The sequence below is a fragment of the Ornithorhynchus anatinus genome, chromosome 5 (assembly GCF_004115215.2).
Source record: "Ornithorhynchus anatinus isolate Pmale09 chromosome 5, mOrnAna1.pri.v4, whole genome shotgun sequence".
Classification (NCBI taxonomy): Eukaryota; Metazoa; Chordata; class Mammalia; order Monotremata; family Ornithorhynchidae; genus Ornithorhynchus; species Ornithorhynchus anatinus.
In genome coordinates this window covers 72,002,147-72,028,755 of record NC_041732.1, presented here as the reverse complement: position 1 = coordinate 72,028,755, position 26,609 = coordinate 72,002,147, and the positions used below count along the sequence as shown (strand labels likewise).

At 52.5% G+C, this 26,609-nt stretch overlaps 1 protein-coding gene across 1 annotated transcript; it reads right to left on the bottom strand.

Moving 5' to 3' along the window:
* Nucleotides 1-1,561: 1,561 nt before the first annotated feature.
* KLHL21 (kelch like family member 21) lies at nt 1,562-26,579 on the bottom strand. The gene is made up of 4 exons (XM_029065057.2): nt 25,335-26,579; nt 10,127-10,532; nt 5,400-5,472; nt 1,562-5,048 (listed from the first exon to the last, which is right to left on the bottom strand). Exons 1-4 carry the CDS (start codon nt 26,353-26,355, stop codon nt 4,737-4,739), a joined length of 1,812 nt encoding a protein of 603 aa, XP_028920890.1. The 5' UTR covers nt 26,356-26,579; the 3' UTR covers nt 1,562-4,736.
* Between the last annotated feature and the right edge of the window lie 30 nt (nt 26,580-26,609).

The following is a 26,609-nucleotide window of genomic DNA, read 5'->3' as shown; positions in this document are numbered from 1 at the left end:
GGCATCTGGGCTGGTTCTAAACTGCACCCGGCACCCTCTGTAAGGTGGGGGAAGCATCCATTTTGGCAGGGAGAGGGGCAGGTATCCACAAAGCGCTGCTTCCCTTAAAGCTGGCTCGCCAGTTAGGATGGGCATGTGGACTCTGAAGATAAACTGCACATCACGAGGAAGGGGCGTAAAGCAGCCGGGTCTGGCACTCCCTTGACTTTACCTTTAAATACATTCAGCTGTGGCCAAGACAGTCCATTAGTTGAACAGGGGGAAACAAGGAGGGTGGGAGCCTGGGAATAGAATTAAAATCTGGTTGTTCAGGTCAGAAATGAGTGACTCTTCATGGGAGGGTCAGAGGCTACAGGAAACAGACTACCAACCCCAAGTGTCCGTGTAATGGGGTGTCAGGGAAGTGGGCTGATTTTTGACTGTCTTCCCAGCAGTAAACTCTTCTGTCACGCTGACCAGCAAAAAGGGAGAAAGAAGGGCAAAACAGGAGCTGAGAGGAAAAGGCAGCTACCAGCTTGGAATGGCTAAATCCCTTCAGCCGGGACAGTGTCGAAACATTTCCCTTAAACCCAGAGCCAGTACCCTCCTCCCAGATTGAGCCTCTTGAGCCATATTGGTGCCAATAGGTTTAGCTGGGCGGGGTCATGGCTCAGCCACAGTAAGTGGTGCCAGGGACTGCTCTCTACCCTTTCCCCCAGCAATGGTTTTGCCATTCCTGCTCAGGACAGTTCTCTGCTGGCAGTCAGGAAGAGTTCTCTTTGTGTGTCTTCTACCCCTCCCTTTAATAGGTGTAGGATCCTGTAAGCCAAGACCCGAGCTCTAGGTTCCTGACCCCACCCCTATCTGTTTCTCCTTCTGTAAAACAGGGATAGGCCCTGTGGATGTGCTTTGGTGCCTGACACAACCCTGTTCAATTCCTCGGGGCTTCTAGCCTAACAGGTAAGACAACTAGCACCTCTCTCATTCAATTATATTAAAGTGCTTGCCCTCTGCAGGGCACCATACTAAAACAGCTGGAGAGAATCCTACAAACAAAGCTGGGAGGCATGTTCCCTCACTTACAGTCTGAAGGACTGGTGACCAGGCTCAGCCCCCACCAGGGAGAATTTGAAAACCTTGCCGCTGAATGCTGCTAGGTATCACCATAATACTTAAGCAGCTCTTCAAAGGTTGGTACAGCTCCACTGATAGGTATCGTTACACACTGCATCTCAGTAAAGAAACTTTATCTTGTTTTTTTGGGGGGTTGAATACTCACTGGGGGCTCCTCTTACAAGGGCAGACAGGCCTGGGAGGGAGCAGTCAGATGGGAGTTGTACGAATTGGGGGCACAGAAGGGGGCAAGGAGAGCTTAGCGTCCCCCCTCCTCCCTCAAGTCATAAAAGGCACTAGGGTAACTCCTTTCAGTGGTGAATTCATGAGCAGAGGAGCTAAGGAACATAATAATAGTGGTATTTAAGCACATACTATGGGCCTAGCACTGCCCCTCGGCTGTATGGTGACCCTTCTCTGTGTTTGGTTCCCGGCTGACCCTAGAACATTAAGGAACAGACATTCCAAATATAGTAAATGTTTTTACTTTCAAAAGTGTTCAATATTTTAAATGTTTTAAAACATACCTGGAGCACTACAAAGTAGAACAAAATAAATACACAAACCTCCACTCTGCTCTGGTTCTAGAACTTTACAAGGGAAACGGTAATGAGCCCTGTAGTGAGAGGCCTTTAGAGCTATAAATATAGAGGGTTGTTTTTTTTTTTTTTATCATCAATCGGCATTAAATACAAGTCACTGAAATTTCATTGCCATTCTACAAGGCAAGTCACGTTAAATATAAAAACACACACCATGTACACAGCAGCAGCTCAACATCGGGGCAAAGACCAAGGCTGGGCAGAAGTGTTTGACTTTAAATAGCGGATGATGTTGAGAAAAGACATGTGTGTCAGTCAGCGTATGGGGGAGTTTACAAACTGGGAGAGGTGGGAGGTGGGGGGGAGGAAATTTGGCCCCAGAACCCACCAGACATGCCCGTGGCATGAAGTCGGCCTGGCTTGAATGACCTGCCGCCTCAGGCAAGGAGCCCTTGCCAGCTCATTGTATGAGAGCAGCTGGCAGACACACCCTGGCAAGGCCAGACAACAAAAGGACTCAAGTCTGAGCCACCCTGCTTGGACAGCAGACACTGGATTCCTGGCTGGCACGTGAGGGTTTGGGAACAGAGCATTTTCTGTGTCTTGGGGCGAGTGAAGACTTGCCCCTGTGTTTCCTGAATCCTGGCAGCCCGGGTCAGTTCTGGTTTCCCGGGAAAAGTCTTCCCCCCTTCAGCAACTGGCTCCGGTCGGGGAGGAAGGGTCGTTGGCCACTCCTGGCAGCTGGAGGTACGGGATCCCACCCAGGAACACAAGCAGAAGAGTTCTGGAGTCCTAGTTCGGCAACAATCACAACCCAGTCTGGCCTGGGGGCAGAGGGAATGGGCGGAATGACCTCTGGGAGGTCAATTTTAGGTCCAGGACCTCAAAATAGGCCTCGGGAGGGACTTTGAAAAGAACTGGATTTCCAGTTTCCAGTCCGCTCCACAACCTGCAGCGGTGGAAGGTCCTTCAGCTACGGGGAGCGGGGGAGCAGCGCCTCCTTCAGCCCCACATCTCCGAGGAATCACTCTCGGGCTGGAGGGGGAAAAGAGGGAGAATGCCTGCAAAGATGCCACCCCAAAGGGTGCTGAGCCAGTTGGTGAGCGGAACACTATATCCTCCATGGATTAGCTAGCCCAGGGGCCTGGGTTAATAGGACACTGCGCACAGTGAGTCTCGCAAGAAAGTGCTCCTTGGGAGAGGGAGGAGAGAAGAATACCTGTTGACTGGGGGAAATGGGGGGTGAGGGGGGCAGATAAAAAAGAAAGAAAAAGCCCAGGAAAGGAAGATCAGCCCTCTTGCCTGCCTGCCTGCAGTGCAGACACGGCTTTTGGACTCCATCGAGAACCAGGTGTAAACAGAGCTCAGCACAATTCACGATTCACATGTCGGACACTCACACCCCGGGGCTCTGACCCCGGCTGCCAACACAGTGCTTCCCATCTGTTGACACCCCCCGTGAGCTTCATCTGAGGCGATGCAGGACCCCGTGCCTTTGGCCCACGGCACGTCCATTCTCTCGTTGGAAACCTCAGACACAAAAAGCGGACTGCCCTCTGCCGCCTCCCCCCTGACTCAAAGCCCCGTCTCCCGGGAGATGCAGTAACAGCAATTCACCTAACTACATTTGTTCTCAGCTACTGGGTTTCCACTCACTACTCTACACCCACTCTATTCGGAAAAAAACAAGCCAACCCATCAGTAAGGTTCCTTTGGGGGTTTTGGAGAGGCAGGACCCCAGTCCAGGGCCGTTCCCTGGATGGAGGAGCCCCGGCCTGGAGGTGATTAGCTTTATCCTCAAAGCTGGACTCCCCCAAAGCAGGTACATACACACGCACTCACTCAATCCCCCACCTGCCAACAGTTCACTTCTCAGAGGCCAAGCAGGGCTCTCCTCAAGGCCAACCCAACACCCCTACTCTACCCCACCCAGGGACACCCTGACCCGTATCAGTGGGACAGCAGAATCCCTCTCACCAAGCCAAATGCATCCCTAGGCTCAGAGTGGGGGCAAGGTCAATGAGAGACCAAGGAGTAGCTTCTCAGACAACTGGTCTGAGACCAGAGAATAGCCCCCAGCAGGTGTGGACAAGAGACAGCTGAGGGGTGAGGTGCTAGGCCCTGCCTACACCATGGACCGGCCTGGCGGCCTCAGCACCACTCCATGAGACTATCAGGGATGCCCAACTTGAAGAGCAGATGTCCCAGAGACGTATCTGAACAGGAACCTGATGACAGAAGATTTCAGAGTCCCAGTCCAGCTCACCCTTAGGGCCCTCTTTCTGCCATCCAAGGTCCCCGACTCCTCCGCTCTTTGCTGACCCCTGGGGCTCAGCTCCTCAATTCTTGAAGAGGCTGCAAAGGGGTTGCGTTGAGACCCCTGGTCAGGGGACATCAACATCCTCCACCCTTCCTCTCCACGAGGGCCACGGGGGAAAAACACCGCACAATGACTTGCAGCTCAATGGTGAATAGAAAAGTGACAAGATACCAAGAGGTGAGCTGTTTCCACGGGCAGGGCCACGATGATGGGAAGGAGTTTCTCTCTGGCGGAACCCGGCAGGACCACAGCGGAAGGGCCAGACAGATGGACAGACCTGGTCCCGTCCGGCTCCGGGGGCCAAATGGCCACTGAGTCATTTACCGGAGCCGCAGGGGAGAACTGGGTCCTTGCTGGCCAAGGGTCACGTCCGCACCGCACGGCGGGTCAAATATGGCACACGGAGAGCAAAAGGACCATCGCAATGGTACCTGCCGCTGTTGGGGTAAGAACACGGGGGAGGGGGATGCCTCTCTGGAAACGAAGGGGAATTAGGTGCCTCTCTTCTCCTGCTGTAAAGGAGCAGTGGAACTCTCCCCAGCATCACAAGTGGGTCCTTGGCCCAGAAGCTTCCAACTTGCCGCCAACCCAATGTCTCTCGGAACAGCACGGTCAGCCTGGGTGGGACTTCCCGCCTCCTCTACCTCGAGTCACCCGGGGGCTTTAGAGCCACCAGGGCCACCCGCCCCCTTCCCCCCACACCCCAAAACAACGGCTGGTTTTCGATCGAGCTCCTGAGCTGCGGGAGCCGGTTGGGGGGTGGGGGCGGGGGGAGGCCAGGGCTAACGCAGCTCATTCAGGTTCTGGTTGCGCAGGTTCTGCCGATGCCGGTTCAAGTTGAGGGAGTTCATTTCACGGTTGGCATTGTCCAGGGTGAAGCCGTGCCCGCTCGAGGGGGTCTGGGGCATGAACTGACGGAAGATGCTGACGCTGCCGTGCCAGAAGGTGGGCTCGGGGAGGCGCCCCACCACGCTCCACGCCCGCGTCTCGGGGTCAAAAGCTTCCACCACGTCAGAGAGCTCGAAAGTGTTATCGTACCCGCCGGACACGTACAGCTTTCCACCCAGCACAGCCAGGCTGCCCCCTACGTGAACCTATGTGCGGGAAGAGAGGTGTCAGGGCTGAGGAGTGAGGATCTCCTCGGGTCGGTCAGGCAATACCCGATACGACCGCTTCACCGCTCCGCCCCACCAAAGAGCCGGAAAGGAGGTAGGCACCAGACGTCACCCCTGTCAAAAGGACCAAGCCCCCAGCCTTGCCAAAGAGTGGCCCTCCTGGACTTTGAATGGAAATAGGTGCTGGCCCCTTCCTCCCCTCCAAAACTACAGGGCCAACAGCACATCTTGAAGGGGTTATGGGGGGAGGAGGAAGGAGGGGCTCCCCCACCCCCCAGTCCCAGCCACGCTCCAGTCTGAAGAGGGGAAGAAACACCCTCCCCCATTTACCTGATTCATGGAGGGGATCTTATCCCATTCATTCTTCACAGGATTATAAACGTCCACTTCGGCAGAGTCATCCCTGCAGGAGACAAAGAGGAACCGGCCTTCAGTGGGGACAGGAGATGACAGACCCCGGAAGCACCACTGACTCAGCCAGGGTATTCACAATGAATTTCCCGGTAGGGAATCTTCCCCAGTGACCGCCACGGTCACCATGACCTCAAAACAACCCACTGGTTCCTGGGGTGGGAGGGGCAGTGATTGTCCTCACGATCCTGCTCCATCACCACAGTGCGGGCCTGCTGGCTAGGGGTGCCTGGCTGTTCGCCTCACACCTCTTTCCCGTTCTCACCCTCGGACTTGCCCAGGAACCTCGTGGGGAGCAGGGGGAATGCCCCAAACAAGGTTCTCGGCTGCCCAAGCCTTGGTGGCACACTGAATTCTGCCAGGGCCCTGGGCTCCAGTCCAGCTAAAGCTCAGCATGCCAGTAGGCTCAGAAGCGAGCATGACAGTTTATGGATCCAGGGGAGCAGCTGGCCTGCCGGGGGCTCGAGGGTCAAACACTCAGAGAGAAACGGCCCCAGCCTCGGGAGAAGGGATCAGTAACCAGTCACTTGTCAGCAGCACATTCCTCCACTTGCTCTCCAGGACCCCCACCTGACCTGGGGGGGAGGGAAAGAGAGAAGGAGTTCCCAGCCACGTCAGGGCCATGGCAGCAACCCCGTGAGGAGAAGGGCAGAGGCGGCAGGGTTCCCAGCAACTCCTTCTGGATCCCAGACACGGGAATGGCCAGATTCCCCATGTACTTGCAAAGTGGGGAGATTTTCCTCCCTTTGTCAGCCTTTCTGTGTCCTACAGAGGTGGGGGCTTGGGAGGTGTGGTGGGGGGGGGTGGCCTGAGATCCAGAAGAGCAGTACGACCTTCCAAAGGTGACCCAGAAGATCAGGGGGCAGATCAGAGATAATAATAATAATAATAATGTTGGTATTTGTTAAGCGCTTACTATGTGCAGAGCACTGTTCTAAGCACTGGGGTAGACACAGGGGAATCAAGTTGTCCCACGTGGGGCTCACAGTCTTAATCCCCATTTTACAGATGAGAGATGAGAGCCCTCTCCCCGAGATCAGGTCCCACACAGATAAGGAGGGTAAAAGCCACTCCTTGCCCCTGGGGGTGAAAGGAAACCGGACCAGAGGGGCCAGCGTCCTGGGAAGTTCTGCAAAGGCATATTTATAGCTGGCACAGGCTCTCCTAAATGACACCAGCTCAGCCTGGTGCTGAGTTAGGGGACGAGGAATTAACAGAACTAGAATGGGGGTAGGTGTTGGAGATATGAGCAGTGTATCATCCCACAGATACTGGCACCACCTCAGAGGACTCTTCCCCTGTCCTCCTGCCTCCTTGCCCCATTTGAGAACTTGTATTCCTGGAAGAGGTGTGAGAGGCCAGAGAGGGGGAAACAGACCGTGGCTCCGTTAGCAAAGTAGCACAGACCAGCTTTCTCTCAAAAATCCCTAAACGTCAGCTTGCTTCATTAGCTTGCTTCTCTGGCTCGAAGCATTCTGGAAGGGGACCCTAGCCCCCGGGATCTGGCCTGGGGCAAAATCTCTCCCGAAGGCTGGAAAAAGGAAGGCATTCACAGCATTCCTAGCTCTGTCTCCACACTTGCCAAAAATACCAAGGGCAGCTGGCTAGCCAATCACAGGTGGCTGCCTCCCGGAGGGGCACCAGTCAGCTGGGGGGACGGAGGGGGTGGAGGAGAGTGAATGGCCTCTGAGGCCAAGGACTGGCCCGCTGGCTTCTGAATAATACATCATTACTGCTTTAAATATAGTCTCAACCCCAGCTGGGGTCGGGGGGAGACAGAAACAGCTTTCTCTTTGTACCCTGTCTCCCGCCCTTCCCCCACAGGTCTGGCAGCAGCAGGGTCTTGCAGTGGAACACACCTTTCACCACCACTGGACTAGAGCGGCCAGCTTTCACCTCGGGACCCTCGCTTTCCCAGGCCAGAGCTCTCTACCATCTGACTTCTCACAGACCCAGGCCTCATTCCCACTTTTCTCCCCCTGCCAATCTGACTCCCCCATTCTATGTCACTTCTTCTAAGCTGCACTTTATGAACAGGACATAAGCTTTGCCAGGAGGTGGAAAGGTGTGCACACAAGTAATTATCTGGTTTATTATTTCTTTATATTTGAGTATTTTTAAAAGTTTGGGGTTTCATTTTAGGCTCATTTTTTGAGTGGGAAGCCACCATCTGAACAGAAAGAACTTCTTCAGTTAAAATGACTTGACTTTCTAAGTGACACAAATGGCTACATGGACAAGACAGCCCAGCTCCCTCTAACTTGCAACCAAGGTCAAGGCAACCTTGCCTATTTAGGGGATTGGGACTCCGGTATCGATCCAAAACTTAAAAATTGTTGAATACTGAGTCAGAGGAGTGAGCAAGAGTGACGCCTCCCACGAGAAATAAGAAAACTAATCTCAGGTGCTAGTAAGTTGAGGAAATTCCAGATTTTCTTTATAGAATGAGGGAGAAGTGAAGTTCCCTGGGGTTCAGGGTGCCATTTAAAAGGCCTAACCCTTCCAGATGCCACATTCCAAAATATTTAAAACTACTGGTAATGGTGGAAATGCGGATAATTTGTCAAAACTCACTGTTCCCAATGCCAACCTCCGGTCCCTACCCCACATGTACGTACGGGCACACACGCGCACACACACACACACACACACACAGGTTGTTGTGCTTATAAGGGCCAGGAACCAGGCTTATTGAATCTTTTACTGTCCTCTTCCCAAGTGTTTAGTACCTAGCCAGGCTCAATAATAATAATTATGGTATTTGTTAAGCGCTTACGATGTGCCCAGCACTGTTCTAAGCACAAGGTAATCAGGTTATCCCACGTGAGGCTCAGTCTTCATCCCCATTTTACAGATGACGTGACTGAGGCACAGAGAAGTTAAGTGACTTGCCCAAGGTCACGCAGTAGACAAGTAGCGGAGTTGGTATTAGAACCCACGTCCTCCGACTCCCAAGCCCGGGCTCCTTCCACTAAGCCACACTGCTTCTCATTCAATAACGAATTCAAAAGCCAGTTTACATTTGTCAGGGAAGTGAAAATGTGAAGAAAAATCCCACAGAACTTAATTTCCCAGGTTTCCCTCTAATAACACGATCCTGGGGTCACTAATTGGGAAAAATAATCTTGATCACGACACACTCACCAATAACCTAGACAGTTTAACTAGAAACTTCAGGCTGAACTACTCCTTCCTCGCTTGCCAGCACCTCCCGGTGGCAATCCAAGAATACCGAGCCCAAGTGTTTTATGTCTGCAACTTTCAAAGATTATGCTAAGCGGGCTATAAATGGAAGGTTTCTAGGTAAAGGAGTACACGATGCACCCAGTTCTTCTATAGTTCTGGCTACACTAGGGTGGCCACCCGATGCAGTTTTATACGGGACAGCCTTGTTGTTAGTTGATCTGTTCCTGGTCAGAATGGACACCAGATGCTTTGATGTCTGGTTTTCTGATTTTTAGGTACCCGGGGTCCCTCTGCCTCAACTACTGCTGCTGAGTTCTACGGAGTGAAGGGGATGCCCCTGCTCCCAAGGAGAAACCTGCAAGGAGAACACAACAGCTCTGGAGAAAATTGGCACAGTAGAGGAGAAAAAGATAAAATAAAATACATCAGGTTCCATAATCTCGTCTCTACCCCAATGCTTGGTAGTCCTTGGCACACTGGGAGCACTTACCAAACCATAATTACTATTATTATCAGGGGCCCATTCAAAGGCACATTCTAGGTACAGTGCATTTCTGTTAAAGGGTTTCTGTATGGTGCCATTTCAATCAATGGTATCTGTCGAGCGCTTGCTGTGTGCACAGCATTTTACTAAGTGCTTGGGACAGTGCAACCCCATGTAACACGTGCAACACAACCTATATCAGTTACTTCCGGAATGATGAAGGCACGTGACACCTGCGGGTACAGTCAGTGGCCACCCCACAAAACCCTATGGGAAGGAAAACCTCACACTGCAGTATACACCCCCCGGGTCCACCACCGTGTGCCTGCAGGCTACTATTTCATCTCTTCGGTCTGTCGGAAAAAAAGGCTCCCTCATTCTCAAGGCGTTCTCATCAAAAAGCTCCCTTGCTCATTTGTAAGTAACTTGAGGGCAGGGATCAAGGCTACTTACTCTCCTGTACTCACCCAAGTCCTTCCTATGGAGCACTGCACTGCAAAATAACCCCTCGAATACCACTGTCTGACTGATAACACTTATGAAAACACCCAATAAAGGAGACCTGCGTGTAAGTGAAAAAAATCAACTGATCGATGAGAACATTTACTCTATTCAGATTATTATTATTATTATTAGAGCATATGCCCATAGAGGGCAAGGCCCATGAGCGTCTTTTGCTTCTGATGGACTCTCCCAAGTACCTAATCCCAATAAGGTGTTCGATAACTACCGCTGACAACAAACTATTCAATCGACAGGTGGTCAGAACAAAATCACCCAGTGGCCCACCTGCAGTCACAAACCTTGGGGACCACCGAGTCAGGCCAGGTTTCTCTAACTCTTCGGGACAAACTCCAAGCACCTGGAAGGACGCCACCACTCCACTCCCTCCCCGGAGCCAGAGAAAAGGGGCAGTCAGGACCTTCAATCAACGCATCGCTCTCACCGGCTTCACTGCCCCTGTGCCAGAACTCACCTTACAAAGTACATGAGGCCATTAAGGGTCACCGTCTTGGGGGCGAAAGACCAGGGCGGGAGTTGCCCACAGTTGACCAGGGACCACAGGTCGGTGTCGGGGTCGTAGCACTGTATGACCATGGTCTCCTTGCCGGCCAGGGAGCCGATGGCGAAGAGCTTCCCCCTGCAGGCGGTGGTGGAGCAGTTATCCATGGGATAGAGCATGGGCTGCAGTGCTTCCCAGGAGTCGGTGGTGTGGTCGTAGCGCTCCGTGCTGTCCGACGCGATCACGTACAGCAACCCGTCCAGCACCGTGGAACTGTGATACTCCCGGGCCTTCAACATGGGGGACACCTCCGTCCACTCGTTCACACTGGAGTTGTACCTCCAGACACAGTCGTAGAGTCTCGATCCGTCGGATCCCCCTGGGTGAGAAGACAACGGGCCCAGGGTGAGTTGTAGGAAGGAAGTTAACCCAAGGACTTCTTGCTATTGGACCCGCCCGGACTTTTTAAACCTAGAATGCGTCTGACACCTGCTCAGTTGCCGTTATTGCTCGGAGAGCCAGCAGTTGATCCTACAACCCTGCTTCTCTGGATTAGACAGTGAAACCAAGTCAACCGGAATCTTCCAGAACTAACCCAGGAGTCTCCTCAGACGGACCATTTCAACCCCATCGAGCCTGAAACTCAGCCTAGACTTGGACCCCTATGAGAAAAAACCAAACCAACCAAACAAAAAACCCACGTAGGCAAAGCCCCAATCGGTAGAAGGAAAGACAACATAGTTTCTGAAAGGGGAAATTGTGCCTTGCAGAAACTGCCCAAGACCTCCGAAGGGGTCCACAAATGTGTGGTTGAGGAGAACTGAAAGAAACAGCTGCATTAAACAGCGAGGCCTACAGGATAGAAAAAAGGCTTGGGAATCAGAAGGACCTGGGTTCTAATTCTGGCTCAGCCACTTGTCTGCTGTGTGGTTTGGGCAAGTCGCTTCCCTTCTTTGGGCCTCAGTTTCATCTGTAAAAAGGGGGATTTAGACTGGCAGCCCCATGTGGGATGTGGACAGTGTGTAACCCAATTACCTTGTATCTACCTCAGGGCTTAGTAGAGTGTTTGGCACAGAATAATCGCTTAACAAATACCCTGAAAGAGAAGGAGCTGGGCTGGTTTCAAAAGGCCCTGGATAAAGTTCCACACTATAAAAATGAACTTGCTCTTCTCTGAATAAACTGACATTTTTCTGGACAGATGAAGTTCCCCTAGACGTAAGAACTGGTCTCATGGTGGGAGTGCATGGTGAAACTTCCAAGTTTGCAAAGGACTAGGCTTCTCCTGGGTAGTAAACTGCTGCACATCTGGGAATCTGCAATTTATTGATTTTTTAATGTCTGAATCCCCCTCTGGACTATAAGCTTATTATGGATGGGGATTGTATCTGTTACATTGTACATTCCAAGCACTTAGTACAGTGCTCTGCACACAGTAAGCGCTCAATAAATATGACAATGAATGAATATTGTTCCTACTGTACTCTGCCAAGTCCTTGGTACAGGGCTCTGCACACCCTAAGCACTCAAAAAATGACTGAATGAATCTCTTGATCAATTTTTGCCATGGTGATTGGGCTCAAGGGACAAGCTGCCATTGCAGAAGACCACGGCCGTCAGGCCTCGTGGTCAAGGCAGTGAGTCCCCCCTCCCTGGCTCCTCACAGGAATAGTTGTCTGGGATGGGGGTTGGGGGCTGTCTTGGATACAGGCCCTACTCAAGGAATGGGATCAGTCAAGCACAGTGGTATCCCCTGGACTGTAAGCTCGCTGGACCAACTCTGTACTCTCAATAAATACAACTAACTGCTTGGTATTTATTGGGCGCTTACTGTGTGCAGAGCACCATGCTAAGGGCTCAGGAGAGAACAGTACAACAATACGACAGAATTGGTAGATCATTCAGTCGTATTTATTGACGACTTACTGTATGCAGAGCACTGCACCAAGCACCTGGGAGAGTACAATACAACATTAAACAGACACGTTCCCTGCCCGCAACAAGTTTATGGTTTGCAGCCTAATATAAATTTATTTATATTAATGTCTCTCTCTGCCCCCTCTAGACTGTAAGCTCATTGTAGGCAGGGAATCTGGCAACCAACTCTGTTGGATTGAACTTTCCCAAGTGCATGGTGCAGTGCTCTGCACAGAGTAAGTGCTCAATAAACATGTTTGATTGTGCTAACTAGCTGTGGGCAGGGAAAGTATCTGTTTAATATTGTACTGTACTCTCCCAGGTGCTTGGTGCAGTGCTCTGCACACAGTAAGTCCTCAATAAATACGAGTGAATAATCTACCAACTCTGTTGTATTGTACTCCCCCAAGTGTTTAGTACAGTGCTCTTCACATAGTAAGTGCTCATTAATATGGTTGATTGATTCTGTCCTTGACACAATTCATTCATTTATTGAGCGCTTACTATTCATTCATTCAATAGTATTTATTGAGCGCTTACTATGTGCAGAGCACTGTACTAAGCGCTTGGGATGAACAAGTCAGCAACAGATAGAGACAGTCCCTGCCGTTTGACGGGCTTACGGTCTAATCGGGGGAGATGGACAGACGAGAACAATGGCGATAGAGTCGAGGGGAAGAACATCTCGTAAAAACAATGGCAACTAAATAGAATCGAGGCGATGTACAATTCATTAACAAAATTAATAGGGTAATGAAAATATATGCAGTTGAGCGGACGAGTACAGTGCTGTGGGGATGGGAAGGGAGAGGTGGAGGAGCAGAGGGAAAAGGGGAAAAAGGGGGTTTAGCTGAGGAGAGGTAAAGGGGGGGTGGCAGAGGGAGTAGAGGAGAAGAGGAGCTCAGTCTGGGAAGGCCTCTTGGAGGAGGTGAGTTTTAAGTACTATGTGCAGAGCACTGTACTAAGCGCTTGGAATGGACAATTTGGCAACAAATAGAGACAATCCCTGCCCAGTGACGGGCTCACAGTCTAAAGGGGGGAGACAGACAGCCAAGCAAAACAGAACAAAACAAAAACAAGACATCATCATCTAGATAAATAGAATCAAGAAGATATACACCTCAGTAACAAAATAAATAGGGTAACAATATATACAAATGAACACAGAGCTGATGGGAGGGGAAGGGGGAAGAACAGAGGGTGGGGGGAGGGGAGGGGGAGCAGAGGAAAAGGGGGGCTCAGTCTGGGAAGGCCTCCTGGAGAAGGTGAGCTCTCAGATTGTAGTCCCACCCCTACCTGCTGCCCCCGCAAGCTCCCTCCAGCCCCTCAGCCTCCCCCATTCAGCCCAGGGCCCAACCCACCGCCCCACGTCTGACCCTCTGGGTGCTCCCGTGGTGCCTCTCCAGAGCTCCCACGAAGATGAGGCGTCCTATACTAGCGAGGTCACCATCAGCCTTTCCGAGGGAGTACCAGGCAGCGGGGCACCCGAGCACAGCCATACAGGTACCAGCTGGGGAGACGGGGTCGGGGCCTCTTTCTCTGTCCCAGCTACCGACATCCCAGAGTCAGCAGGGGATAGCCCCTGGGCTTAACCAGGCCCGGGTCTTCTCTCAGAGTCAGTCACTTGTATTTGAGCACTTTGTGCGCAGAGCACTGTACTAAGCACTCCGAGAGTACAACAATGTAACACACGCATTCCCTGCCCTCACCGAGTTTACAATCTAGAGGGGCTGGGCTGACTGCATTTGATTTTCCTGTGTGCCGCTGGTTGGGAGAGGGGCAGAAGGAGAAGCAGTGTGGCCTAGTGGATAGAGCACGGGCTTGGGAGTCAGGAGGACCTGGGTTCTAATCCCGGATTCACCCCTTGTCTCTGGATCATGTCACCTCCTCTGTAAAATGGGGATTAACGCTGTAAGGCCTATATGGGACAGGGACTGTGTCCTACCTGATTTTCTTATATCTATCCCAGCGCTTAATACAGTGCCCAACATATAGTAAGCGCTTAACAAATACCACAGTTATTATCAAGTGGGTTTGACTTCACAAAGTTGCAGAGTCACCGGGCTCCCCTCCCACCGGTCCATCCCGCTGGGGAGTGAGGGGCAAGGGTCGTCGTCGCCGGTGGGGCGGGGCTCATTCCTCCCTGACGGTGCCGGGGGACCGGGGGTGGATGTAAGCCTGTGGCACATCCTGCTCAGCATCGGCAAGGACCTTTCGAAGGTGTCGATGCCCGTGCAGCTCAACGAGCCCCTGAACACGCTACAGTGTCTCTGCGAGGAGCTGGAGTACAGCACCCTGCCAGACTAGGCCAGCTGCTCGCCCGACCGCTGCGAGCGCAGGGTGCAGCCGGACCACCAGACGGATGGCGGGTCACCCTCCCTCCCCGCAAAACCCCAAGCTGCCCCTCTCCCGGCAGACCCACTCCCAGACAGGACTTCACCACTGAGATGTGAATGCCAACACACACCCGTGCACACGTCCTTCAGGTCCCCGCCCTCCTGAGAGATGACGACAGGAGAACGTGGAGGGCGTGGGGGATGTGGGGACTCCCAGCCCGCCTGACCCCCTCTCCCCACACCCACCCCCAGGTGTGCATTGCGGTCTTTGCCGTCTCCGCCTATGCCTCCACCTACCACGGGGCTGGATGCAAACCCTTCAACCCGGTCCTGGGGGAGACCTATGAGCGTGAGCGCCCCGACCGTGGCTTGAGAGACACAATCTCTCAAATGAATTTCCAGGGCCTCAGATAGGCCTGGGTCTTCCCAGATTTGGCCAAGGGGACACAAGTACCTCACTGATGGGCACCGCAGCTGTTCTCTTGCTTGTATGCACCGACGCTTATACAGTGCCGGGCACATAGTAAGGGCTTAACAAATACCATTAATATTATTCTCTCAGTGACGATGGGCCTGATCTTCTCTATTCCCACTGTTAAGCTACCCTCTAGACTGCTGTGTGACCTTGGGCAAGCCTCTTAACTCCTCTGTTCCTCAGTTCATTTGTAAAATGGGGAGGAGTCATTCAGTTGTATTTATTGAGCGCTTGCGGTGGGCAGAGGACTGTGCTGAGTGCCTGGGAGAGTACAAGACAACAATAAATAGATCCATTCCCTGACCACGGGTCTAGAGGCAGGGGACAGACAAGACTATCAATAGGTATAATTACGGATAAGTACATAAGTGCGGTGGGGCTGGAAAGGGGGAAGAGCAAAGGGAACAAGTCAGGGTGCTGCAGAAGGGGGTCAGAAATGAGGAGAGGTGGAGCTTAGTCTGGGAAGGCCTCTTGGAGGAGATGTGCCTTTAATAAGGCTTTGAAGGGGGAGGGGGAGAGTAAATGTCAGATTTGAGAAGGGAGGGCATTCCAGGCCAGAGGCAGGACATGCGCTAGGGGTCCGCAGTGAGATAGGCGAGATGGAGGTGAAGTGTGCGGGCTGGACTGTAGAAGGAGAGAAGCGAGGTGAGGTAGGAGGGGGCTAGGTAGTGGAGTGCTTTAAAGCCAATGGTGACGAGTTTTTGTTTGCAATGCGGAGGTGGGTGGGCAACAAATGGCGTTTTCTCAAGAGCGGGGAGGCATGTCCTGAACGTTTCTGCAGGAAAATGATCCAGGCGAAGTATGGACTGGAGTGGGGAGAGACAGGAGACTGGGAGGTCAGCAAGGAGACTGACTGATGCAGTAATCCAGGTGGGATAGGAGTGACTGTATTAACATGGTAGCAGTTCGGCTGGAGAGGAAAAGGTGGGTTTGAGCGATGTTGTGAAGGTGGGTCCCCCAGGATTTAGTAATGGACTGAATATGTGGGTTGAATGACAGAGAAGAGTCCCGAATCAGGCCAAGGTTACGGGCATTGTAAGATAGGAAGGTTGGTGGTGCCGTCTACAGTGATGGGAAAGACAGGGGAGGACGAGGATGAAGACTGTGAGCCCCGTGTGGGATAAGGACTGTGTCCAACCTAATTTGCTTGTATGCACCTCTACACTTAGTACAGTGCCTGGCACACAGTGCTTTAAAAATACCACAATGATTATTGTTATACTACTCTCCCGGGCACTCAGTTCAGGGCGCTGCGTGCGACAAGGGCTCAGTAAGTACAGTGGAGTCCGCCCTTGACACGATCTCTCAAATGAACAGCTGAAAGTAGGCTCGAGTCTTCAGGAATTTGGCCAAGAGGACACGAGTGCTTCACTGCGGGGCACTGCAACCACCATCCCCTGAATGGCGATGGGCCTGATCCTCACTCCTCCCCCTGTCTGTCTTTCCCCCTCTAGACCGTAAGCTCCTTGTGGGCAGGGAACGTGTCTGTCGACTCTGTGTACTGTACTCTCCTTAGCGCTTAGTACAGTGCTCTGCATGCAGTATTCATTCAATGGTACTTGAGCGCTTACTATGAGCAGAGCACTGTTAAGTGCTTGGAATATACAATTCGGCAACAGATAGAGACAATCCCTGCCCAATGAGGGGCTTATATTCTAATCAGGGGAGACAGACAAAAACAAAACAACATAAACACGATAAATAGAATCAAGGGGATGTACACCTCATTAACAAAATAAATGCGGTAAAAATATATACAAATGAGCACAGTGCTGAGGGGAGGGGAAGGAAGAGGGGGAGGAGCAGAGGGAAAGGGAGAGGGAAAGGAGGGGGAGCAGAGAGGGAGCAGAGGAAAAAGGGGAAGCTCAGTCTGGGAAGGCCTCTTGGAGGAGGTGAGCTCTCATTAGGGCTTTGAAGAGGGGAAGAGAGTTAGTTTGGCGGAGGTGAGGAGGGAGGGCATTCCAGGACAGCGGGGGGATGTGGGCCAGAGGTCGATGGCGGCATAGGCGTGAGCGGCAGGAGTGGAGCGTGCGGGGTGGGCAGTAGAAAGACAGAAGGGAGGTGAGGTAGGAGGGGTCAAGGTGATGGAGGGCCTTGAAGCCCAGAGTTAGAAGTTTTTGTTTTGTGTGGAGGTTGATGGGCAACCACTGGAGATTTTTAAGGAGAGGAATGACATGCCCAGAGCGTTTCTGCAGGAAGATGAGCCGGGCAGTGGAATGAAGAATACACTGGAGTGGGGAGAGACAGGAGGAAGGGAGGTCAGAGAGAAGGCTGACACAATAATCCAGCCGAGATATTATGAGAGCTTGTAGCAGTACGATAGCCGTTTGGATGGAGAGGAAAGGGCGGATCTTGGCGATATTGTAAAGGTGAGACTGGCAGGAACTGGTGACAGATTGAATGTGTGGGGTGAGAGAGCGAACACTATGTGCAGAGCACTGTTCTGAGAGCTGGGGTAGATACAGGGTAATCAGGTTGTCCCATGTGGGACTCACAGTCTTAATCCCTATTTTACAGATGAGGTAACTGAGGCACAGAGAAGTTAAGTGACTTGCCCACAGTCGCACAGCTGACAAGTGGTGGAGCCTGGATTCGAACCCATGACCTTTGACTCCCAAGCCCGTGCTCTTTCCCCTGAGCCATGCTAAGTGCTCAATAAATACCAGTGATTGCTCGATTGGGCTGTCGCTCCCCGTACCAACAGAAATTCCCATGCCAGGGTGGTCCCGTGAGCCTGTAAGCAGGAATGAGCCCCCATCCCCAAGGTCTCCTTGCACCCACTTGAAGGTGGTTTCTCTGCATTGCTCGGCTCTTACTGTTTCTGTTCTGTCTCTTGGAATATACTTCAATCTGTTAGGCACACAGCTTTTACCTCTGGGATGGTCTGAGCCTGTGGATTTTATCATCTATGAACACCAATATACAAATTGGATGATATCAACCATGGCCAAGCAGCATGATCTAGTGGACAGATAACGGGCCTGCTAGTCGATAGGTCATGGGTTCTAATCCTGGCTCCGCCACTTGTCTGCTGTATGACACTGGGCAAGTCACTTCACATCTCTGGGTCTCAGTTCCCTAAACTGTAAAATGGGGATTAAGACTGTGAGCCCTGTGTGGGACAGGGACTGTGTTCAACCCGACTATCTTGTATCTAGAACAAGTCGTCTACACTCGCTGCCTAGAATTCCTTAACTCCCATTCTCTCCTGGACCCCCTCCAATCTGGCTTCCGTCCCCTCCACTCTACCAAGACTGCTTTCTCAAAGGTCACCCGTGACCTCCTTCTTGCCAAATCCAATGGCTCCTACTCTATCCTAATCCTCCTTGACCTCTCAGCTGCCTTTGACACCGTTGACCATCCCCTTCTCCTCCACACCCTATCTCACCTTGGCTTCACGGACTCTGTCCTCTCCCGGTTCTCCTCTTATCCCTCTGGCCGGTCATTCTCGGTCTCTTTTGCGGGCTCCTCCTCCCCCACCCATCCTCTAACTGTTGGCGTTCCTCAAGGGTCAGTTCTTGGCCCTCTTCTGTTCTCCATCTACACTCACTCCCTTGGTGAACTTATCCACTCTCATGGCTTCAACTGTCATCTCTATGCAGATGACACACAGATCTACATCTCTGCCCCTGTCCTCTCCCCCTCCCTTCAGATTCAAATCTCCTCCTGCCTCCGGGACGTCTCTACCTGGATGTCTGCCCACCACCCAAAACTCAGCATGTCCAAAACTGAGCTCCTTATTTTCCCTCCCAACCCCTGTCCTCTTCCTGACTTCCCTATCACCGTGGACGGTACGACCATCCTTCCCGTCTCTCAGGTCCGCAAACTCAGTGTCATCTTTGACTCGGCTCTCTCGTTCACCTCACACATCCGATCCGTCACCAAGACCTGCCAGTCTCACCTTTATATCATCGCCAAGATCCGCCCTTTCCCCTCCACCCAAACGGCTATCTTACTGGTACGGGTTCTCATAATATCCCGGCTAGATTATTGTGTCAGCCTTCTCTCTGATCTCCCTTCCTCCTGTCTCTCCCCACTCCAATCTATTCTTCCTTCTGCTGTCCGGCTCATCTTCCTGCAGAAACGCTCTGGGCATGTCACTCCCCTTCTTAAAAACGTCCAGTGGTTGCCTATTGACCTCTGCACGAAACAGAAACTGCTCACTCTAGGCTACAAGGCTCTCCATCTCCTTGCCCCCTCCTATCTCTTCTCCCTTCTCTCTTTCTACCGCCCACCCCGCACGCTCCGTTCCTCTGCCGCCCACCTCCTCACCATCCCCCATTCTTGCCTATCCCGCCCTCGACCCCTGGCCCACATCCTCCCGCTGTCCTGGAACACCCTCCCTCCTCACCTCCGCCAAACTAATTCTCTTCCCTTCTTCAAAGCCCTACTTACAGCTCACCTCCTCCCAGAGGCCTTCCCAGACTGAGCTTCCCCTTTTCCCTCTGCTGCCCCTCTACCCTCCCTTCACCTCCCCCAGCTAAATCCCCTTTTCCCCCCCTTGCCCGCTGCTCCTCCCCCTCTCCCTACCCCTCCCCTCAGCACTGTGCTCGTCCGCTCATTTGAATATATTTTTTATTACCCTATTTATTTTGTTAATGAGATGTACATCCCCTTGACTCTATTTATTGCTATTGTTTTTGTTTGTCTGTCTCCCCCGATTAGACTGTAAGCCCGTCAATGGGCAGGGATTGTCTCTACCTGTTACCCAATTGTACATTCCAAGCGCTTAGTACAGTGCTCTGCACATAGTAAGTGCTCAATAAATACTATTGAATGAATGAATCTACCCCTGCCCTAGAACAGTGCGTGGTACGTAGCAAGTGCTTAACAAATACCATAATTATAGAGTATAGCAGGAAGATTTTAGAGAGGTGAATAATGAGCAGAAAGATGACAGATGAGGTTCAAAGGAAACAAGTGCAAGGAACTGCAAAGGTCTGGAGTCGGGGAGGGTGGGAAGGGAGGAGAATGAGCAAACTACAATCCTATGACTAGTCCAAGTGACTAGTCAGGACTCCAAATCTTAGAGTCTCGCCTCACTGTTTCCTCAAACCATTGGTTCAGCGGGCAGTAACCACCAAAAACCCAACTACACGCTGAGCGTCATCAGGACGGGCATCTCAAGCAAAAGCACATTCTGTCATTACGGAAAACCACTGTCTAGCTACACCTGGAATATACTCTGGGTAAATCTGGACCCTGCATTTTGGAAGGGATACAATTAAGCTGGAGATGGGCAACCAGAATAATTAGGGAGATGAAGTAGCTTCAGCACAAGGATAAAGAGGGGGACTCTCGGGTCTGAGGCGCATGCTGGTTGAAATGTACAAAATCATGAAGGGGGTAGAAAGGCTTAGGGACCTGTGTTAAGGCAGGTAGATTCAAAAGAGAGTAAACATTCCTTCAAAAGCAGCTACTGCAAGCACTTAGTACAGTGCTCTGCATACAGTGATAGCCTGAAGCCCCGAACATAATTAGGTTCAAAAAGTGGATAAATTCAAGGATGAGAAATCTATGGTCTGCTGTGGGCCATCAGAGAGAAAGCCAGTAATGTAAAGGAAAGAGTTAGGGATGTTAGTTCGGGAAGGGTTGAAAAGATATCCAGGTACCAGACAAGGTCGGCAGTAGAATTCTGGACCACTGATCTGACCGTGATTAGCACTGTACCAGGTTTTTGGCCCTCTTGGGAGTAGTCACCATCTCAATCCCCTGCCCAGATGCCTGAGGGTCAATTAAGACCACTTCACCCCAAGGGTTCAAATGAGAGTGGCTCAGACAGTGAGAGGAAGCACTGACAGATCCTAATTTTCCTAAAAAAAAAATGTTCCTTCCCTTGGCTTCAACCCAAAGGTGACAAACAACCTGCATTGTTTGCCTTTTCGGCAACAATTGCTTCCTGCAAGCAGGCACAGAGTGGAGTTCCCCTGGCTTGAGGTAGGGAGCCAGCCGGCCACCAGCCACCTCCTCTCTGCCAGGTATCTCTGGGAAAGCTGTTCTGGAGAAGATCTTTATGCTTGCATGCCTGACTTTTCCACTCTTCTCTTCCAAACAGGAACTGGTTTTAAAAATCATTCACTTTGGTATATTTTACTCTCCCAAGTGCTTAGTACAGTGCTTTGCATGTAGTAAGCTCTCAAAAAATACGATTGATGAGTTTCCCCATTCTCCAAAAACCTCCGGTGGTGTCCATCCACCTCCGCAGCAAACAGGAACTTCGGACCATTGGTTTTAAAGCAATCATCTTGCCCCCACCTACATTACCTACTACAACCTACTCACCATACCTCGACCTCATGTCTAGCCCCCAACCCCTTGTCCACATCCTGCAGCTGGCCTGGAACTCCCTCTCCCTTCATATTGGACAGACCATCACTTTCCCCACCTTCAGAGATTAATTAAAAAATTTTAAAAACCACATTTCCCCAAGAGGCCTTCCCCAACTAAAACTTCATTTTTCCTACTCCCTCCCTGTCATCCTTGCACTTGGACTTGTAGCCTTTATCCCCTCCACCCTCAGCCCTACAGCACTTACATACATATATGCAATTTATTTTAATATCTAGCTCCCCTTTTAGACTAAGGTCCTTGAGGGCAGGGATCGTGTCTACCACCTGTTACATTGTCTTCTCCCAAGTGGTTAGTCCAGTGCTCTGGACACAGCAAGTGCTCAAATACATGTGACTGACTGATCTGTAGTCTGTCAGCCCTACCCCTTTCTCGGTATCCCAGGCAAGCAGCGGTCTTTCACTGAAGCCAGGGGGATCTAGATGGGATCCATCAGCTCAGCTATTCCAGAGCCAATCTGAGCTCTGGAACCATTCTGACAACCCACCTGGCCCAAACCAGTACCAATCCAGAACCAGGACTGGGATCAACAACGTAGTGGGCTTAATTTATGACCCACTCTTCCTCACACTTGGATGGAGGCTCGTTGTGGATGGGGTCATGGTCCTGATCCAATTCTCAAGAGCTACCACTAAATAAGACATCTTCTAATAAAAAGTACATCGTTTGACTGATCTCAGAAGCACGGTCCTAATCAGAGGTTTCCCTTACACGCTATTCTCCTGCTCCATCCTATGATTTTACAATATTTCTTTATGAGAATCAAATGGTTTGAATGCCACACAAAAAGTTGTAGTGCTGACAGAGGCACCTACACATTTTCAAGGCAGTAATTATCATGGTATCAAAAATCTCCAAGCAAATTTCAGCTCTAACATACCAAACACAAATGGATACTACACTGCAACATGGGAGAAAGGAGCCAAGGAAACTCAGACCTGGCTTTTAACCAGTTTTGTAAAAGCTTTCTGAAACAAACCTGCCTATCTGGTGCTTAGTACAGTGCTCTGCACACCGTAAGCGCTCACTAAATACGATTGAATGAACAAATCTGGCTATCTGCAAAGCCCAGCGAGCTTCGGTAAAATGTTTTTAAGCTCATTTAGGAGGAGGACAAAGTGAGAAGTCAAACGGCAAATTAAACTATTTCAAAGTTTCACTGTTCATTCATTCATTCATTAGTATTTATTGAGAGCCTATGTGCAGAGCACTGTACTAAGCGCTTGGAATGTACAAATCGGTAACATATACAGTCCCTGCCCTTTGATGGGCTTACAGTCTAATCACCGTTCATATGAGGATCTAAAGTAGAGTCTAATTAAGGGCAGCCTGCAAAGTCTTTGCAGGGAATACATCTCTTAAGTGCTTATTGCGGTGCTCAGTAGGTACCCAGACAGTATGTACTTGATTTCGTTAATCTGTGACCACCATTTACCATAGTAATAATCTTAACCTCAGAAACGCAGAGCCTTAGGGGGCAAGAAAAATAACAGGACCTGAAGGGTTTTCAAAACATTCTAAAGTAGCATTTGGCCCAACACGGAGAATCAGCCTACATCATCAGCATGGCCTAGTGGACACAGTACGGGCCCGGAAGTCAGAAGATCAGGGGTTCTAATCCCAGCACCACCACTTGTCTGCTGTGTGACCTTGGGCAAGTCACCTTGCTTCTCTGGGCCTCAGTTCCCTCATTTGTAAAAGAGGGATTAAGACGGTGAGCCCCGAATGAGACAGGGACTGAGTCCAACTCGATTATCGCGTACCTCCCTCAGACCTTAGAACAGTGTCTGGCACCCAGTAAGCGCTTAACACACTCCACGATTATCGTGGAGTTTTTTTTTTCCCCTTCTGGCTCAAAAATTCATAGGGGCAGTAGCTGTGGCGGGGCTGAGAATCCGGGTTTTAATTGTGTTCCTGGAGCGACTGTTGTACTCGGGCAGTTGGAGTGGGCCAATCCAACTGAGCCACTGAACGCTGTAGTCTTTCCTTATAAAGCCGGAATGGAGACTGGGTGGCCATTCGTCGTATTTCAGCTGGTTTGGCACCAGACTCCTCTAACTCCCATATTATCTTTAAAAGCCCAGTAACTATATAGGTCCCGAAAATTCCTACCACGAGTCTTTGTGTGGGTGTACTTACTTTGGTAACAAAAAATGGCATTTCATCTATAGCTTGTGTCAGAATGAATGATAATGGTTGTCTACTTAGTTTCAAACCGTATAAAGGTCACCACGAACGGGTAAAAGTACAACCACTGTCGTTTCCCTAGTGTAACTAGACACTGGCATTTATTTTTGCAGTTTTTAACATTTTAATGAAAATGTGTGATAAGGGGTAAAGAGGTTGGGGGCGCCTTGACAAAGAGGTGTCTGGAATTCCTTAGCGTCCTCGGGACTCATCCTTATTTGCAATACCTATATATATATATATATTTGGTTGAAAGAAGTATTTTGAAATAAAGAAAATGGAAACTAAGAGATCCGGCTGGGGCCAACTCACATCTTTTACAGTGATTTCAGGCCCCAGCACACCATGACTTAGCACTCATCTGGATTTCCAGCCAAGGAACTGGAAGAAAACCAATCACAGCATGTGACTATGTTTACAGTCCCTGGGACATTTCAGCATAAACACCATGTGACTCTGACAGCACACATCAAATGTATAAACGATGACTCGCTTCCTCTGAGCCACGGCTAAGTCGTGCTTGGCTATGCCCCCCCGCCCTTGGGGATAAGAACACCAAGCTGGGGACTCTCTAGGAAACCCCTCCCGCCATGTGGCCACAGGAAGGGGAAAGTCAGATTCTGGATTTGGCTGAAGTCAGCAAGGAACGCGTTCGTCAGGGGGAGAACTATCTCTGGACATCAAAATCCAGCGCCTCAATTGGCTTAAAAAATGTATTTTTTAAAACTTCCACCGGCATGGAAGGAGCATGGCCCAGTGAAGAGAGTAGGGGCCCGGGAGTCGACACGAGCTACGTTCTAGTTCCAGGTCCGCCACTTGCCTGCTGGGTGACCTGGGGCAAGTCGCTTCATTCCTCGGGGCCTCAGTTACCTCATCTGCAAACTGGGGAGAAGACTGTGGGGCAGGGGCGTGTCCGACCCGATGACTCTGTATCCACCTAGGGGATCCGCCTTAGAACAGCGCCTGGCACCTAATAATAATAATGTTGGCATTTGTTAAGTGCTTACTATGTGCAGAGCACTGTTCTAAGCGCTGGGATAGATCCAGGGTAATCAGGTTGTCCCACGTGAGGCTCACAGTTAATCCTCATTTTACAGATGAGGTAACTGAGGCACAGAGAAGTGAAGTGACTTGCCCACAGTCACACAGCTGACAAGTGGCAGAGCCGGGAGTCGAACCCATGACCTCTGACTCCGAAGCCCAGGCTCAAGCGCTTAGCAAATACCACCGTTACCAAATACTCTGTATCCACCTAGGGGATCCACCTTAGACCACCACCTGGCACCTAGTAAGCGCTTAATGAATACCACCGTTACCAAATATCCTGAAAAAGAATTAAAAAGCGTCCCCGTTCCTTCTAGCTCTGACCGACGTGAAGGGTCTCACGTAGGCCAAACCCAACGGGTCTGGGCGTCGTAAGCCCCCAAGTGGCCTCCCGTTTGGACAGGCTCAGAGGCAAGAGCGCGGGCTCGGGAGTCGGCGGTGGTGGGTCCTAATCCTAACACTTCATTTGGAGGTCGTGGGTTCTAATGCTAACCCTTCATCAGCTGCGTGATTGGGGGGCAAGTCACCACTTGTCATCCGTAAAACGGGGACGAGGTCCGGCAGCCCCACGTGGGGCGGCCTGATTGCACACAGGGTGGGCGCTTAACAGGGTGGGATCATCGTTACGGTGGCTATTATCGAAAGGCGAAGGCTTGAGGAGCGGGTAGACGTGGCTGACCCCGACCCAGGTCGGTTGGAGGGAGGGACCTCCCGGCGGGGCCTAGGAGGAGGGAGGTACGGCGGTCCCGGTGCCGGGGGGGTGAGGGGGAGTGGGTGGATTTCTCTGCCGGTGCCGCCCCTCCCGGGTGCCCCCCCCCTTTCACCCCCGGGGTGCCCCCCCTCCACCCCCGGGGTGCCCCCTTCGTGCCCTCACCGGTGACGTAGATGTCGTTGCCCAGGGCGGCGATGCCGTAGCCGCCCCCCAGGTGGTCGGGGAACTCGGCCAGGTAGCGCCACTGGCCGGTCTGGGGGTTGTAGCAGTCGACGGTGACCAGCTCGTCGCAGTCGCGGTCGCAGCCGCCGACCAGGACCAGGATCTCGGCCAGGCCGGTGGAGGGGCGGGGTCGCATGCGGGGGCAGGGCCCGCGGTCGTGGCGGTCGTAGCGGGCGGCCTGGAAGTCGCGGGCTTCGCGCAGGAGGCGCAGGCAGGGCGGGCAGCGGGCCACCAGCGGCTCGGCCTCCACGTGGGCCAGCAGGTAGAAGCGGCGGACGAAGGGCAGGCGCACGGCCTCCAGGAGCTGCGGCCAGTGCGGGGCGCGGCGCGGAGGGTCGGCGCGGACCCAGCGCAGGGCCAGCTGGTAGGCGGCCTCCTCCTTGGGCACACACAGCCCGTCGTCGCGCAGGTAGCGCAGCAGCCGGGCCAGGGGCAGCCGCTCCAGCTGCTCGCCGCCCAGCTCGCCCACGTGGCGCAGGATGAAGCGCTGGGCCGCGCCCGCCAGCCCCGCGCAGCTGAAGGCCTCGGCGAAGTCCTGCATGTCCAGGCAGTTGGCCAGGTCCAGCTGCTGCTGCAGGAAGGCGCCGCACGCCTCCTTCACGGCCGGGAACTGCAGCAGGTCGGCGGCGCGGAGCAGGGGCTCGGCGTTGTCGCCGCTGACGGCCACCCGGCCGGTGTAGCTGAAGTCCAGCAGCAGCTGCAGCATGTCCGGCGGCACGCCGTGCAGCCGCACCCGCTCGGCGCGGCTCTCCCGCAGCTGGCCGGCGAACATGGCGCGGAAGTAGGGGCTGGCGGCCGCCAGCACGGCCCGGTGCGCCGGGAAGTCGCGCCCGCCCGCCGCCTCCAGGGTCACGTCCAGGAACTTGCGCTCGGCGCGGAGCTGGCTCAGCCCCCGCAGCAGGCTCAGCGCGTGGGCCGGGTCCGAGAAGGGCAGCACGGCCAGGGGCGCCGGACGCTCCATGCTCCCTCCCTCCCTCCCTCGGCCGGGCCGGGCCGGGCCGGTCCTGCCTGGGCTGGTCCTGCCTCCCTCGGCCGGGCCGGTCCTGCCTGGGCCGGTCCTGTTTCCCTCGGCCGGGCCGGTCCTGTTTCCCTCGGCCGGGCCGGTCCTGCCTCCTGCTCCTCCTGGACGAGATCAACCCACCACCCCCTCACTCACCCGCCTGCCTGCCGGAGAGACGGTGGGCTGAGCGGCGCCGCCGATATAAATACCGCCCC

Bases quoted from the DNA above. Each gene is read 5' to 3' on its own strand.
- KLHL21 (XM_029065057.2), bottom strand. From the start codon at position 26,355: ATGGAGCGTCCGGCGCCCCTGGCCGTGCTGCCCTTCTCGGACCCGGCC. The intron at 10,533-25,334 runs GTGAGGGCACGA...CTTCTCACCCAG, and splicing joins CAACGACATCTACGTCACCG to GGGGATCCGACGGATCGAGA. The intron at 5,473-10,126 runs GTGAGTTCTGGC...TGTCTCCTGCAG, and splicing joins GGCCTCATGTACTTTGTAAG to GGATGACTCTGCCGAAGTGG.